Consider the following 14231-nt stretch of genomic DNA (forward strand, 5'->3'; position numbering starts at 1 on the left):
TGATAAGACAGGCTCCTGCTTGAGGCCAGCCTGGAGTACACAGCAAATTCTAAGTCACTATGGACTACACAAAGACACCACACCAACAAACAACTCTCCCTCATTAGTTTTAGAGCCTATTCTTGAAGTTATATCTTAGAGATGATAAAAGTGCTAGCAAGAGTAAGGAAACAGGGTTCTGAGAGGCCCGTGTTTATTTGACAGTGTGGTCTCTTGGATATGTTATCTTAAAATTATTTTGTTATTGTGACTATGTGTCTGTGTGTGTGGGCATTCTATGTTGTGCATATGGAGGTCAGAGAGAATAACTGTGGAGTTGGTTCTCACCTTCTACCTTTATGTGGGTTCTGGAGATTGAACTCAGTTCCTCAGGTTTTTGTGATAAGTGCTTGAAGCCACCAAGAAATCTCATTTACCCTGGACGTCTTTAGGATGTTCTCACTACTCTACCATGATTTTTCAACCTTGGAATAACAGAAACCCTTCACTCTGGTAAACACTTGGCTGAACTTTTACAGCAGCAGCGTCGTGCTCAGAGCTCTGTTTACCATTTTGAAAATATAACTCGACTTGTAAATTTCTGGTACCATGTGATGAAGAGTTGCAAGCTGTGAATCAAAAGGAAAGCTGAAGTCTGTCCTTAGGATGAAATCTAATGGTTACTGTTTGACTGTGGGAGGTCAGAGTTCACAGTGCCCAGAGAGATGCAGAATGAATGGGGAGGGAAAGGACTGAGCAGATCTGTGCTCCCAAATCAATAGGAAGACTCTGATCAGAACTGTTTAACAAACTTTGGCCACACCCAGGCACTTATAAAAATATAAAGCTGATAATTTTTATCTTCAAGTGTGAACTAGAGGGGTTTATCTTTTTCTCTCAGGTGAAGGTGATATGTGAAATCCTCGGCAACCAATTCAGCAAAGGACTTTAACCCATTAAAATGATGGGTAGATGCTCGCCTCTCATGCTCTAACAGGCGTGGATGCTTCAAGGTATTCCGGACACTAGCGAAGTTGCAGGACTGTGGAAAGTTCTGAGGGTTCCTTGGGAAAGAAAGAACTGACGTACAGCCTGCTCAAGTACCTTGGCCCTTTTAAAGGAAACTCAGGATGAAGTTGAGTTACTTCACAGCTATGGGTGACTACCTATTAGAATGGAAATATTTAAATTTGTTGCTTTTATTTTGAGACAGACACACTATACAGCTGAGGCTGGCCTTGAACTTGCTCTGTAGCCAAGGCTGGACTTAAAATTTGAAAGCCTCTTGCTCCAGACTCCTGATTGGTGTGATTACAGCATATACCACCACATCTGAGTACATTTCAGCACATAATGTGCATAATTTTCATACTGACAAATGTCAACCCCCTCTAAAACCTGCTCTTACTTGAACAAATTTTCCATTGTATCTTTAGATGGGCCTTGTAAAATTTCATACTCTAGTTTATTCTGATGCGAAATACAAAAGTGACAGATGTAATGCTTCAATAATTTTCTTCCAAGTAATCGCAGGCAAATGGGTATCAGAGTGATCAGCAATGTTTGTTTAGGAAGCATGGAGCCTTCTAAGTTTTCTCCCGTTTTCTCCTGGTAGTAATAGCTTAGCCTCAACATTATGCACAAAAGAGACTGTCTTGGAATAAATTTATTAAGTCACTGACTTTTACTGACTGCTTGCAACTAGAAACAATAATAAAAGAATTTAGGGCCCTCAACTCCAAATTTCAGCCCTTATGTTTTAATTGTTGAAAAATAAACTTGGTAAACATGGGGTTTGGTGCTTTAACTCAGTGGCAGCACACTTTATTAGGCCCCCAGTTTGATCCCTAGTACTGGGGAAGAAAAGAAAAGAAAAATGAGAGAGAGAGAGAGAGAGAGAGAGAGAGAGAGAGAGAGAGAGAGAGAAAGTGGATGGCATGAACTGCTCTTATTTCTCTTCCAGGAGATTATTGTAAGATGTTCGAGAGGGCTGGCATCCTGGGAAAATTTGACGGTTTTGTGATGGTATTATGTGGGCAGTTCTCCAATCTCTGTGGGATATCTACAGGCACTTGCAATGATGCTAAGGAACTTTTTCAATTTCCTAGTTGGCAGGACTGTTACTGAGTGCACTGCTAACTTCATAAAGAATCTCAGTCACCTGAATGTCCTCTTTGCTCATTGCTTTGTGAGAACGTACTTTTCTGTGCTTGGTACCACAGCATTTTGTGGATATTATTCCTAGACAAATAAGCATACTGGCTTTTTGGCCTGCTTTGCTGCTCAACTCTCTGTGACCTTCGGTAGATCAGATTTTTTCCAGTATATAATTCTTTGTGGTAATTGATGTCTAGAAGATTCTGACCCAAACAAACAATGCCTTCTGGTGTTATTTCCACATCTCTAAATTTAATGAAAATCAGACAATGGTCCGGATGTTCATATGTGTTACTACTTAGCAAAATGCAGGTATTTGGGACAATATTTTGCAAACTATGAGACCCTATGATAGACATCCTCAAAGGAGCTCCTAGGAGGTACAGTGGCTTACACTGATGCTCACTCCTTTCATTGGCTTGAAAACACCTTCAAAGATCTTGGAAAATTAATGTTTCTCAAAAACTGAATTCAGTACTTGAACTTAGACTTTGACTCTCAGCTGTTGAGCTCCTACTTCAATGTCTAAGTGTGATACAGTGCAGGCAGCAGTGGCATTGTCTGGAAATGCTCCAAGTCAAATCCTTGGGTCCCAATAGGGACCCACAGAGTCAGAAACTGTGGCTGGGACAAAGGAACATGTTTTCAGAAGTCCTCCAGGGAACTTGGTTTTGGCTAAAGCTTGAGCATGGAGGCATAAGCTCTTGAACCTCTTAGTGAAGCTTCTTAAATGCCAACTCACCATTATCCTACGAATATCACTTGGACAACTGCATTTATTCCCATTTGATACATAGTGAGCTCTTGTACAATCAGGATGACTTGGGATCTCATAGCCTGTTTTAGATATTTATGATTTATTTCTTGGAATTCTTATATAACATGGGGACATCAAACAGCTTCTCCTCCATTTTAAGATGACTTGTTTTACTACTTATTCTGGGAAGAAAACCTGTCACCCATGTTCTTTCAAGATTTCTAAGACAATTTTCTTCTTTCTACCTTGCTCAAAAGGATGTGCTTATGATATCTACCTTACATATGTTTACAGTATATGCGAATGGTAGAAGGCACTTAGTAAAAATTTCTAAAAAGAGGTTCAGAAATATAAAAAGAAAAAAACTGAACTCACTCACAGTTCTACGCTTTAATGTTTAGTCTGTTTGTGTTCACATATATCAAGGGTTATAATTTGTACAGTTGGGGAATTATGGTATACATGTTGTTTTGTGGAATATTTTTCTTTAACATCTATATGTCTTGATTACAATTTCATGTCTATAAATCTTTTATAATTGTAATAACTATAGCTATAAATATAATTCTAGACATCTCTAGAAAGGCCCAATAAGATCTCTTTCTCTTTCCCAATAAAGATATCAATATCTATCTGTCTCCTTGTCTGCCCATCTATCTTTATATATGTCCATATTTCTATTTATAAGGACTTGGATTAAATGATTATGGAGGTTCATAAGCCTCTAATCTGCAGGCTAGGCATCGGGCAGAAGACCCGGCAAAAAGGTGACATTGCAAGTCCCTCTTCCTTCCTTGGAGAGATCAGTCATATTTTAAGTCTTCAACAGTAGATGATCTGTTTTGTTCTAAGTATAACTAAGTTAAATGCTAATCTCATCTCTTATCTAAAAATACCTTCATGGTAATATTCAGCTATGTTTGACTCAATATCTGGATACCATGGCTTAGACAATCTAACACATCAAATTAACTATCACAATAGTCCCATCTTAATGGTTGTATATGTTTTATTTTATATATGAATGGCACAGAGTTCCCCTAAGGCTGGACATGCAGGTTGCTTTCAGTATTTGTCGCTGAGTCTACAGCACATTGGTTATTTGCTCATTCTTTAGGAACAATATACACGGTGTGAAAAAGAAAGCGTGTTTTTATCTTTTTAAAGATTGGTGTTAATGCTGTGAAGTTGCCTTTGCAGAGGTCTTTTCCCTTTATAACCTGAAGGACTAGGAAGAAGTGCTGTCAGGCCTGCATTGATATATTCCTTTCCTTCTCAGCCTGCCAGACCGTGGGAACTGGCATGATGCTCAGTTCCTGGGCCACGTCCTCGATTGAAGAAGTGGCAGAGGCTGGTCCTGAGGCGCTTCGTTGGCTGCAACTGTACATCTACAAGGACCGTGAGGTCAGCAAGCAGCTAGTGAAGCGAGCTGAGCAGATGGGCTACAAGGCCATATTTGTGACTGTGGATACCCCTTATCTTGGTAACCGCTTCGATGATGTGCGAAACAGATTCAAGCTGCCACCACAACTCAGGTAACTATGATCACACAGTCTCAGAGATGGTTTGCTAATTCTCTTTGCTCTTTCAAAGGTCACTTCCAAAAGAACTCTTCATATTGCAAGTGGACACCCTGGGGAAGTATTATCCATAGGAACACTAGTCCCAAAGCGTCGTTAAAGGGTCTTGTCTAGGAAGGATAGGCTCTCAGTTCTAGAAACTGTGTCCCTGACACATATATGTATAATCTTCAACAAGTGACACCTCTTATGTCGCATGTTTGAGCTATTACAACTGAGAAGGAATTACCGTATACTTTTAAAATCCAAGTCCTTTATTGTCAGGGTGCACTCGGAATTTAGGAAGCAGGAAAGAACATACAGATGGTGAATTTTGCATAGGTAAGAGTTTTTTATTGTGATCTTGGTACCTGACTTCTTTGTTATGTATATGAGTGTATTGCCTGCATGTGTGTAAGTGCACCCGTGTCATGCAATGCGGCACGGTTATCTAAAATCGAACTATAATGATTTCACCAGGTTGTTCAACCTTATTCTAACTTTGAATTGTCCCTTCCCTTGTAGCATTTTAGGTATGGAATCAGCCTGAGTCAGAGTCAGAAACTGATGGAGCTCAGCAAGAAAGGACTGTTTCCTTTGGCTCTGAACCTCTTTTCCCACTGCTTTAGCCTTCTATATTCCACACCAAAATCAGCCCGTGGGCCTTTCATTGCATTTGTGCCTGATCTGTGATATCCCTTGGGGCTATAAGTCTCTGTACAGGGATCAAGCCATTACCTTAGCAGAGGATGTTTAATGATGGGATCCCACAGATCGTATGAGGTAACCAGGGACATCTTCCAGGGAGTCTAGGGCTCACTCATTCCATGGAGGCCATGGTCCATTGCGTTTACATTTTATTTGTATTTGGAATAGCTAGGACTAGAAATATTGATGAAAGATAAAGGAATAAAAACATCCACATGTAAGCATTCTCTGTTTACCCTTCCGAAACAATCCAAAGTTAACGCAAATGGGTTTTCCCTGTAAGGAGAAGACGTCGTTGGAAATTGGGGATTCTCTATGCATTACAGATAGAGTGTAAGTCAAAAATCCATATGTATTCTTGTATAAATGCCACACAGTTATCATTTACCTTTTCTGCGAATCTAGCAATGAGAGTTTAACCACTGCACATAAAATTCTGCTGTTACACCACATAAAAATTAGCAATGTAATAATTATTGGTGTCACTACCCTGGGTTGCTTCCAGAGAGGGTTAGGATATTATCTCTGTATGTGGTACTTGCAGTGGGCCAATGCCAAACTTGCCAGAAAAGCTGTGCCCTGTTTCCCAGACACGGGTAACCCAGGTACCCTATAGGTGGAGAGAGATGAGACAAAATGAGAAGATCCCGACATAACCCTATGCTTGACAAATTCACCAGAAAACAGGTGAGTTCCGAATTCTCTAATATGCAGCCCTCTCTTAATTTCTTTCTCTATTTCGACTACCTATTTTTTTAGACTTTTTAAAAAGATTAGCTTCTCACTATCTCAGTTTCTTACAGGAAACCTTGTTATTTCCCTTTGGCCATTTGGAAACAAGTGGGCCCTCTGCCTCCTTCCTAAAAACACTGCTGCTACCAACAGCGAAATAGTTGACACTGCCTGGTTTGCGTCCTGCCGGTTTGTTTATTGTGGGTTAAGAAGCACTTCTTGTTCTGATTAGCCAAATGCCTTTTGTGGAGGTGTCCAGTCAGGTGGGCACGAGGAAACGGCTGTGAATTCCGGCTGAGACCTCTTGCTCCTCAGTGCCGGGGCCACTCCGTGAGGAGCTACAGGCCTGACTTGGTTCCCTGTCTCCTTTGTTCTTGGACTCCTGCCCAGATGACGTGCTGGTGGTGAAACAAAGGCCCCTTTCAACTGTTGGTGCTCGCAGGAGTGCCCGTGGCTCTCCAGCTTGTCACAGCTCTGGTCCGAGGATGATCAAATAAGGAGCCACACAGCCAGGTTATGGGGAACAGGGAAACACCCTGCAGCCAGGCACACCCCAGCCCCAGCCCGCACACTGGCAGGGTTTGTCCCGGGGGCATCAGGGCAGCTAGGGTCTTCTGCTCAGCTCCTCAACGGCCACACTCGGAAGACAGCACAGAAATGGGAAATCAAGCTTTCTGCTTGAGGTCGCCTTCACCTTAGTGCTACCACTCGATATGAAATCAGTTTCTTTTCGCAATGACCTGACTCATAGGAAGGTGAAGCCTGGCTTTTCAGAAGTGAGGTTTGGCAGGGGAGGGAGACAGGAAATCCAGAGGAGAATGAGTTGGTAGCCGTGGCTCCCTCCAGCCGTTGCTACTTCCTCTGCCCGGGTGGAGGGGGAGGGTCCCCACTCCTGGCACCCGGGAGCAGAGAGAGTTCAGGGGGTTGGCAGTTTCCACTTGGTATCTTTGTAAAGCTTATGCATATGTGCATATGTGCACATTATGAATGGCACAAATCAAGACGGAGAGAGAGAAACTCACTACAGAGTCCTGCGGCTGTGATTCGGACTTTTGCCTGGTCCGTGTTCCGTGGACACGGTTCATTTATCTGTCTTGAGATTTGGTTTTTCCAAGCAGTACTGGGAAGTTTAAAGAGAAGTAACAAAGGCAAATGAATTATTGTTGGGAAAACATATCGAGGGTTAAGTGTGGGAGGCTAAAGTATCCACACCCAATCCCTGGAGCCTGTTACCTTACAGGGGCAAATGCGCCTGGCACGTGGGATTAAGTTAAAGACTTGGAGATGGAAAACGATCCTGTTTTATGGTAGTAGACATAATGCAATGAAGAGTCCTTATCAGGAGAGACCTGAATGTCAGAGTTGGAGAAGGAGCTGAGACAACGGCTGGAGTGTTTGGGCCGGGTGGCCAGGAGCCAGGGAGGCAGGGGTTTTCCACAGAGAGAACAGGGGAGGAAAAAGACTGTCCTCTGTGGCCCACAGAGGGAACAACACCCATGGACCTCTTGAGTTGAGCCCAGGGAGAACAATTTTGGACTTTCTAACTTTCCCAACTATAATAAATTCATGACATTTAAGGCTCTGCATCTGTGGTTATTTGTTACAGCAGCAATGACAAACAAATCTGACTGTACTGATTGCACATTTGAAGCAGCTTTGCAGTAATACCCACCCTGGCTATCACATTTCAAATGCATTTCAGCTTGTACCTCTTCCAGTTCCTGCATCTCTTGTTCTGCCCAACTGTCTTCTCCATTTTGTCCACTGCTTGCGTTCTAACAAGCTCTGTAATTTGCATGTTGGTTATTTCTATCATGGGCAGAGATTTTTGACTATCTTTCTTACCCGTGTGTACTAAATATCTGAAGCACTGACAGATAATAGGAGCTCAGTGTGTAATTATTGAATCAGTATCTAAAAAATGCCAGAGCATCGGGGATTTTCTCAGTAACATAAGGAGGAAAACCTTGAGCAGGCTTGGAACTCAAAGTGGATGGCCTCAGTCTGTCTCGAAGTTACCTGGCCACATTGAGAAGGAAGTTACCCGAGGTGTGCTCTGCACACAGAAGTAAAAGGTGCGGTGTCCCTGTTTCCTGCAGAGGACTATGTACTTCTCTCTCAGTTTCTTTCTTCTCATACTCTGACGCTATTTTGAGCTCTATGGGCTTTTATCTTGTTTTATTATATTTTATTTTGGGGGTTTAATGTAGAGATGTAGCATTATTCTTAATAATACATCATCAACATTTATGAAATCATGCTACGATTGGTGTTAAGACTTATTAGTAATACCATTGGCTAGTAACTTTAGTAATTATTACTATTGCTAGATACTGACTTACTGAAATCTAAAATAATTTTTAGATTAAAGGTATATTAAGGGGAAAGAGCCACTGAAGGTGTAAAAATTACCTTGCAAAGAAGAAGCACTGCCTCTTTCCTTTGTGTCAATTAGCTGCTCAGGATTCTGAAAATTAAGGCCTAAGTAGCATGTGTTATTATTTTTATGTTGCCATTTCCTTCCTTAAAAAACAGAGCACTTGGTTATCAGGAGCTGCCTTACGTATCTCACATACATGTATGTCATAATCTGAATAAAAATAGCATTCATGGCAGTTTCTTTCAGAGCCGTTGGTAAAACACTCCTTCGTGGTTCTCTGTCAAGATATCTGAAAACTTTTTCTTGGCTTCTGGTTTTGAACAAAGTTTTAGAGTAACAAGGCTTCATTGTGCCCTGAGATTTCTGTAAGGCAACATTCATTCAAGTGTTGATCTGCATTTCACCATCCAAGAATAACAACAGTTATTTATATAATTTTATCCATGTTTCTGTTTTTTCCTATCCATTTCACTCTTTCACCCACCCTTGCTGAAGCGCTGTAGCCTGTCTTGGATGGGGGCAGGGTGCCCTGCAGGGTGGATACACATACACATGCTTTTCTTTTTTTCTCCTGTTCTTATTATGGGATAGACAGATTGGACTTGTCCTTTTAACATAGCTATTCAAAAGTTTGAAGGGTAGTATCATTTTTAGGTAATGGAACGGGTCTCTCTCATAAGGATATTGAACAGAAGGCTTAATTTAGTTCAAGTAAGAGCAAGGACTCTGATGAACTGTCCAACACTGAGTGGTTTGACTACAAAAAGGGAAAAGTCCAGGCAGTCCATCAAAAATCCCTCCCACAGTCCAGAAACTAGATGGGCATCCATAAGGGTCTAAAGGCTTGGGATTGTCTAAGATCTTTCTGTGTACATGCAATTACAGGTCCCAGTGAGGAAACTGCCACTGACTCAGTACCCTGAATAGAGTTGTGTGGATCTGGAAACCCATGTACACTTAAGCTACATTAGTTATTTTAGCTGAAAAGCACTAAAATGTAAAAGCATCAGTTTTGTGTGAAAAAAGATTGTCTAAAAATATTTTTGTAATAGTGTGCTTAGATGCTTGTAACTGTATATAATTTTAGTCATAGCTCCAAGATTGTTTCTGTCTTCACTGGCAGAGCTGGTGGAGGGAAAAGGGGGCTGGGCCTAAATCATAGATTATATATAGCTATATTGTTGCCCAAAAGAAGAATGGCTAGCACGGTCACTTGTAATATGTAGAAGAGGTAGGTGAATTCAGGTTATTGCCTCCATTCAAAAGCAGCCTTTGAATATTTACTTTGCAAATAAGTTGGTACTGTGCTTAGCTAAGTTCACTTGGAAGGTGCCTTTGCATATCCAGATCAACACCCATCTATGTAGTGGTCACAACTGCAAGCAGAAAGGATTTTGTCCAAATCTAGCCAAAAATATTAAGCTAAGGAAAGGATATCACGTGATCCAGTAGCAGCGTCTCAGATGTTAGAGAATCACTAGGCTGAACCAGAACAAGAAGCGTAGACAGGGGAGGGCCACTCCACAATGGGTACGTGTTCCAGCGTGGGTTTCTTGAGAAACAGACTGTGAGCCAGCAGTTCAGTGCAAGTTGTTTACTTGGAAGGTGAAGAGAATGTTGTTAGAGGCATAGGGAAGTAGAGCTAGAAGGGGAAGACCGCACAAGGGAGGTATTTTACGAGGGCAGAGAAAACTGTGGGCAACTGAAGCCTCATCTGTGGGAACAATCCGGGACACGTGCAAACTACATCTCAAGAGTGAGTCTACGCAGACATGCAGGAGCTAACACTTGGTTTGTCGTGTTGGTGGTGATACAGCCTCAGGAGCAAGAAAAAGTCACAGGAAAGAAAGAACAGTGGTGATAATTAGAACGTTCATGGCCTTGACCGGGTTCTCTGGATGATCAGAGTTTGAACCAACAGCCAGAGAGCCTTGAGAGAACAGCTGAATGAAGGAGGGAACTGCAAGAGTGGCCACTCCTCTGCTGAGAAACACTTCCTATTCTCCTTGCCACTATCACAATAGCAGAGCAGGCCGAACATCTACAGGTAACAGACAGGAGGCCTTAGCATACACCACCACAGCTCCAGCTTCCTCTAGTGCGGTCTTCAAGGGCACTGAAGGTTTCACAAGGTCAGGTGCTACAGCCACTGTGGGACTGATCCATGCAAAGAGCAAATAGCCATCAAGAGACTTGGACTGGATCCCGTGTCCCATGCCCTTAACCAGCTTTATTCTTGGGGCAGCTCATCCTGCACTTCAGTTACTGTTTCCTATAAAAAATGGGAATCATAGTGAATTGGGTTCTTAAAGGAAAAATGTGAAAATATAAGTATACAAAAGCCTTTTGTAAATTATAAAGCACCATGCAAATGGTTCCTATTATATTTAATTTGCATAGCTGGCTCAAAATAACATGAAGTCTATTGTGTATAGCCACAAACTGGCTTAAACAGGAAATGTTTGAACATGACCATATATTGTTCCTCAAAACTGATTGCCTGTATAAACGCTCAAATGTAAAATAAGCTTTAGGTGGCCAGTTGAGATCACTGGATTGTCACAGCGAACATCAAGCCATAGAAAATATGCAGCGAACCCCACAGTAAGTGATTGACTAATCGGTTTGAAAAGGGACACTTCTCGTTGAATCAGCTGTTATAAAGTACCTCTAACTCTCATTTTATCTGTGATTTATTTTAGAATGAAAAACTTTGAAACCAACGATTTGGCATTTTCTCCGAAGGGGAATTTTGGAGACAACAGTGGCCTTGCTGAGTATGTGGCACAAGCCATAGACCCGTCTCTTAGCTGGGATGATATCAAATGGCTCAGGCAACTGACGTCACTGCCTATTGTTGCAAAGGGCATTTTGAGAGGTTTGTCATTTCAGCACTTGGTTGCATACTGAATTTATGATCACTTACAGATATGATGGTTTTTATATGTGTGTGTGTGTGTGTGTGTGTGTGTGTGTGTGTGTGTGCCTACTTGTCTATGTGTGAACCATGTGCCTATGGGTACTCACAGAGGCCAGAAGAAGTGTTGGTTCTCCTGGAACTAGAGTTACAGATTGTTGTGAGCAGCCCCAGGTGGGTGCTGGGAATTGAACCCAGATTCTCTTGCAAGAGTAGCAAGTGTCCTTCACCACTGAGCTGTCTCCCCTGCCGCCCCCCCCCCCATTCTCTTTTGTGGTCAGTAAATCACTCCTCATTTGTAGGCAATGTTCTGAAACAGAGCCGGACTCTCAATAAGCAGGAAACTACTTTCTTCAAAATATTGGGATGTCCTTGCTTTATATTAGAGCCGTTACCAAGTCACAGAGTTTGGCAGAATACCAAGAGTTCACTGCTTTACCTAAGGCAAGAGTAGTTGATCGCAGGCTAGGAGAAGGCCCAGGGGTGACATCCTCATTTGTAGGCAATGTTCTGAAACAGAGCCGGACTCTCAATAAGCAGGAAACTACTTTCTTCAAAATATTGGGATGTCCTTGCTTTATATTAGAGCCGTTACCAAGTCACAGAGTTTGGCAGAATACCAAGAGTTCACTGCTTTACCTAAGGCAAGAGTAGTTGATCGCAGGCTAGGAGAAGGCCCAGGGGTGACACTGAGAGCAGACCTGCTTCAAGAGCCTTTTTCTTTCCTGTGTCCCTTCAATGGGTAGGGCTAATTTGTGTGTGTGTCAAACTCTGCAGATCTGTGGAGAATGCTAGAAGAGGACTGGAGAACCCTAAGGTATTAACCTGTGGGAATTAAGGAATCTGGCTCTTAATCCACCATCCACATTTGTTCAAATCCCTCAGGAAGTTACAAGGATGGCAGTAATTTTGCAGTGCAATGTGTTCACCCATGAAAATGTTTTCTTATCTTTAAAAATACAAGTTTTTTTTTTTTTTTTAAGGTACGTTTACAGAGAGACTACCCAAAAGTATGTTTAAAAGAAGGTGTTTTTGAATAAGCAACTTTGGGAATAGGGAGTCCAGTAACACCTCAGGTTTAACTTGATCATATTTAAGTCCTGTGCCTTGTATTTATGAAGCTCTGCGCATGCCATCTACTTCGATTCTGTAACCTTATTTGTATAGAACTGAAGTTCATAAAAATTGAAGAAAATAAATGGACTCCATGCAACTCTGGAGTAGTGGGAATGTATTTAAATAGAGCTCAGTCTTTATCCCTGCTTTTGAGGATAAAAGAAACAACTGTTAAACTCTTCCCTGTCGAACATTGTCCTAATTCAGAATGTCTGTGGAATTTACACTTCAGTGTGCACATGGTACTTTGCACACAGCTTTTAACAACAATTTAACCCACTTTCCTTATCAGTCGTGATGTATCATTTCTTATAACTGTAATCAACTGTGGGCACCAAAGAACATGGACCTGGCGATTCTGGGTCATTCATTCATTCACTCTCTTATTCACCCACTCAACTATTCATTCCTAGACATTTATTATGCTGGTGTTGCTCTAACTTTTGAAAAATAAGAACTTGGGATTTCTGGCCAACAAGAAAACTAAGTTTTGCAGGAGACAGACATGTAAACAAGCATTTGGATTCTAATAAAATGGAGAAGATGCTGATCCTGAGGTAGAAATCTATGTGGTAGACTAGTAGATTTCAAATGGCTTCTGCTAATTATGAGTACATTAAAAAGATTCCATTTCTTGATGAAAGATGATAGCTGAGATTGCCCATCATAGCAGATTAGATAATCATCTCAGGCTAGTTCAGACTAGTAGAATAAAGTGGCCATGTTACAATTTACATAACACACTACCCATATTAAAGGATGTAGACTTCATCCAAGGTGGTTGAGAAACACCTTGGCAGATGAGCATCATAGGAAAACCATGCTTTGGGCAGTGGTCCTTAATGCCATGTGTGGTGGCCATTCTGAAGCCCAGGAGGACAAGAGAGGACTGTGTGCAAAGTTGGAGCAAGCAGGGAAGAGACAAGCAAGTGTGAGTGGGTTAAAAGATTAACGCAGTTAATTCTAGGGGAGCTGAGTTGAAAACACAAGGAAGATAGCATTTTACTTTAGTTCCCAAGCTGGCTCAGTTAGATAAGGGCTAAATACAATAATGAGGTCATTTCTTAGGTCTTTTCGTTTTAGCTGATTTTGCAATTTTGGATACTCAATATATATAATTTTCTACAAAGTTATCCTCTGGAATATGAAAATCCATTAAACTATATTTGATATCAAGTGGTCCATTAAAATATTCTTTCATATCTAGAATTGTGGCCTGTGACCAATTTACCCAAGACTGCCAGCCCCCCTCCCGTTACCGTCTCTTCTCATTCATATGGATTGTCTGGCCTGTTTCTTCATACTTTTACAATATTTTGCGCACAGTAACAGATCAAATGTTTACTGGGCAAAACCTTCAGTGGAAACCATATGACTCATACGACTACCTAATTAGAGAGAGCGCAAAAAGTGAGATAAAGAGAGTGAGGCAGCTGAAAGGAAGTTACTTAAACATGTAAAGTTTACATTGCCTCGTTTTCCTGTAATTATTTACTTCCATTATTTATCAAACAGAATCATCCCTGTGACAACAGCTGCATCGAGCAACACATAGCCTCAGTCTGGATGCTGGAAGGGATGGGGTTGTTCTAAGAAACCCGGGGCTCGTCCCTTCAGAGATTTTCACCCAGAAATCACAAGGACTGACGGACAATCACCCATCTCTTCCTTCCCTTTTCCATTCACTAGAGAAGTGAAGATGAGTTTTCAGGAATGTGAGCAGCTGTAAAGATCTAGATGAAACATCCACTGTGATTACTGCTTTCAGAATTACACTTCAAGGAATGCAAATAGGAATGCAAAATGTAATCTGTTGCTGTGGTTAATCTCTGCCCTGGGAGAATGGTAACAAAGCTCTAAACATGTGCTTCAGAAAGGATTCGGTCTTTACCAGAACTCACGCTAACAACGAATGGCTCTTATGAA

General features: G+C 41.6%; 1 protein-coding gene across 2 annotated transcripts in view; it reads left to right on the top strand.

Moving 5' to 3' along the window:
* Hao1 (hydroxyacid oxidase 1) overlaps positions 1–14231 on the top strand; it is a 51281-nt gene that overhangs the window by 20715 nt on the left and 16335 nt on the right. For both annotated transcript variants that reach the window (XM_008834355.2, XM_029564147.1), the window contains 2 exons: positions 4173–4428; positions 10975–11150. In XM_008834355.2, coding sequence (XP_008832577.1) covers positions 4173–4428; positions 10975–11150 — 432 coding nt within the window. The remainder of the gene's footprint in view (positions 1–4172; positions 4429–10974; positions 11151–14231) is intronic.

Source organism: Nannospalax galili, unplaced genomic scaffold (genome assembly GCF_000622305.1).
Source record: "Nannospalax galili isolate Female #2095 unplaced genomic scaffold, S.galili_v1.0 scaffold1477, whole genome shotgun sequence".
NCBI classification, from domain to species: Eukaryota; Metazoa; Chordata; class Mammalia; order Rodentia; family Spalacidae; genus Nannospalax; species Nannospalax galili.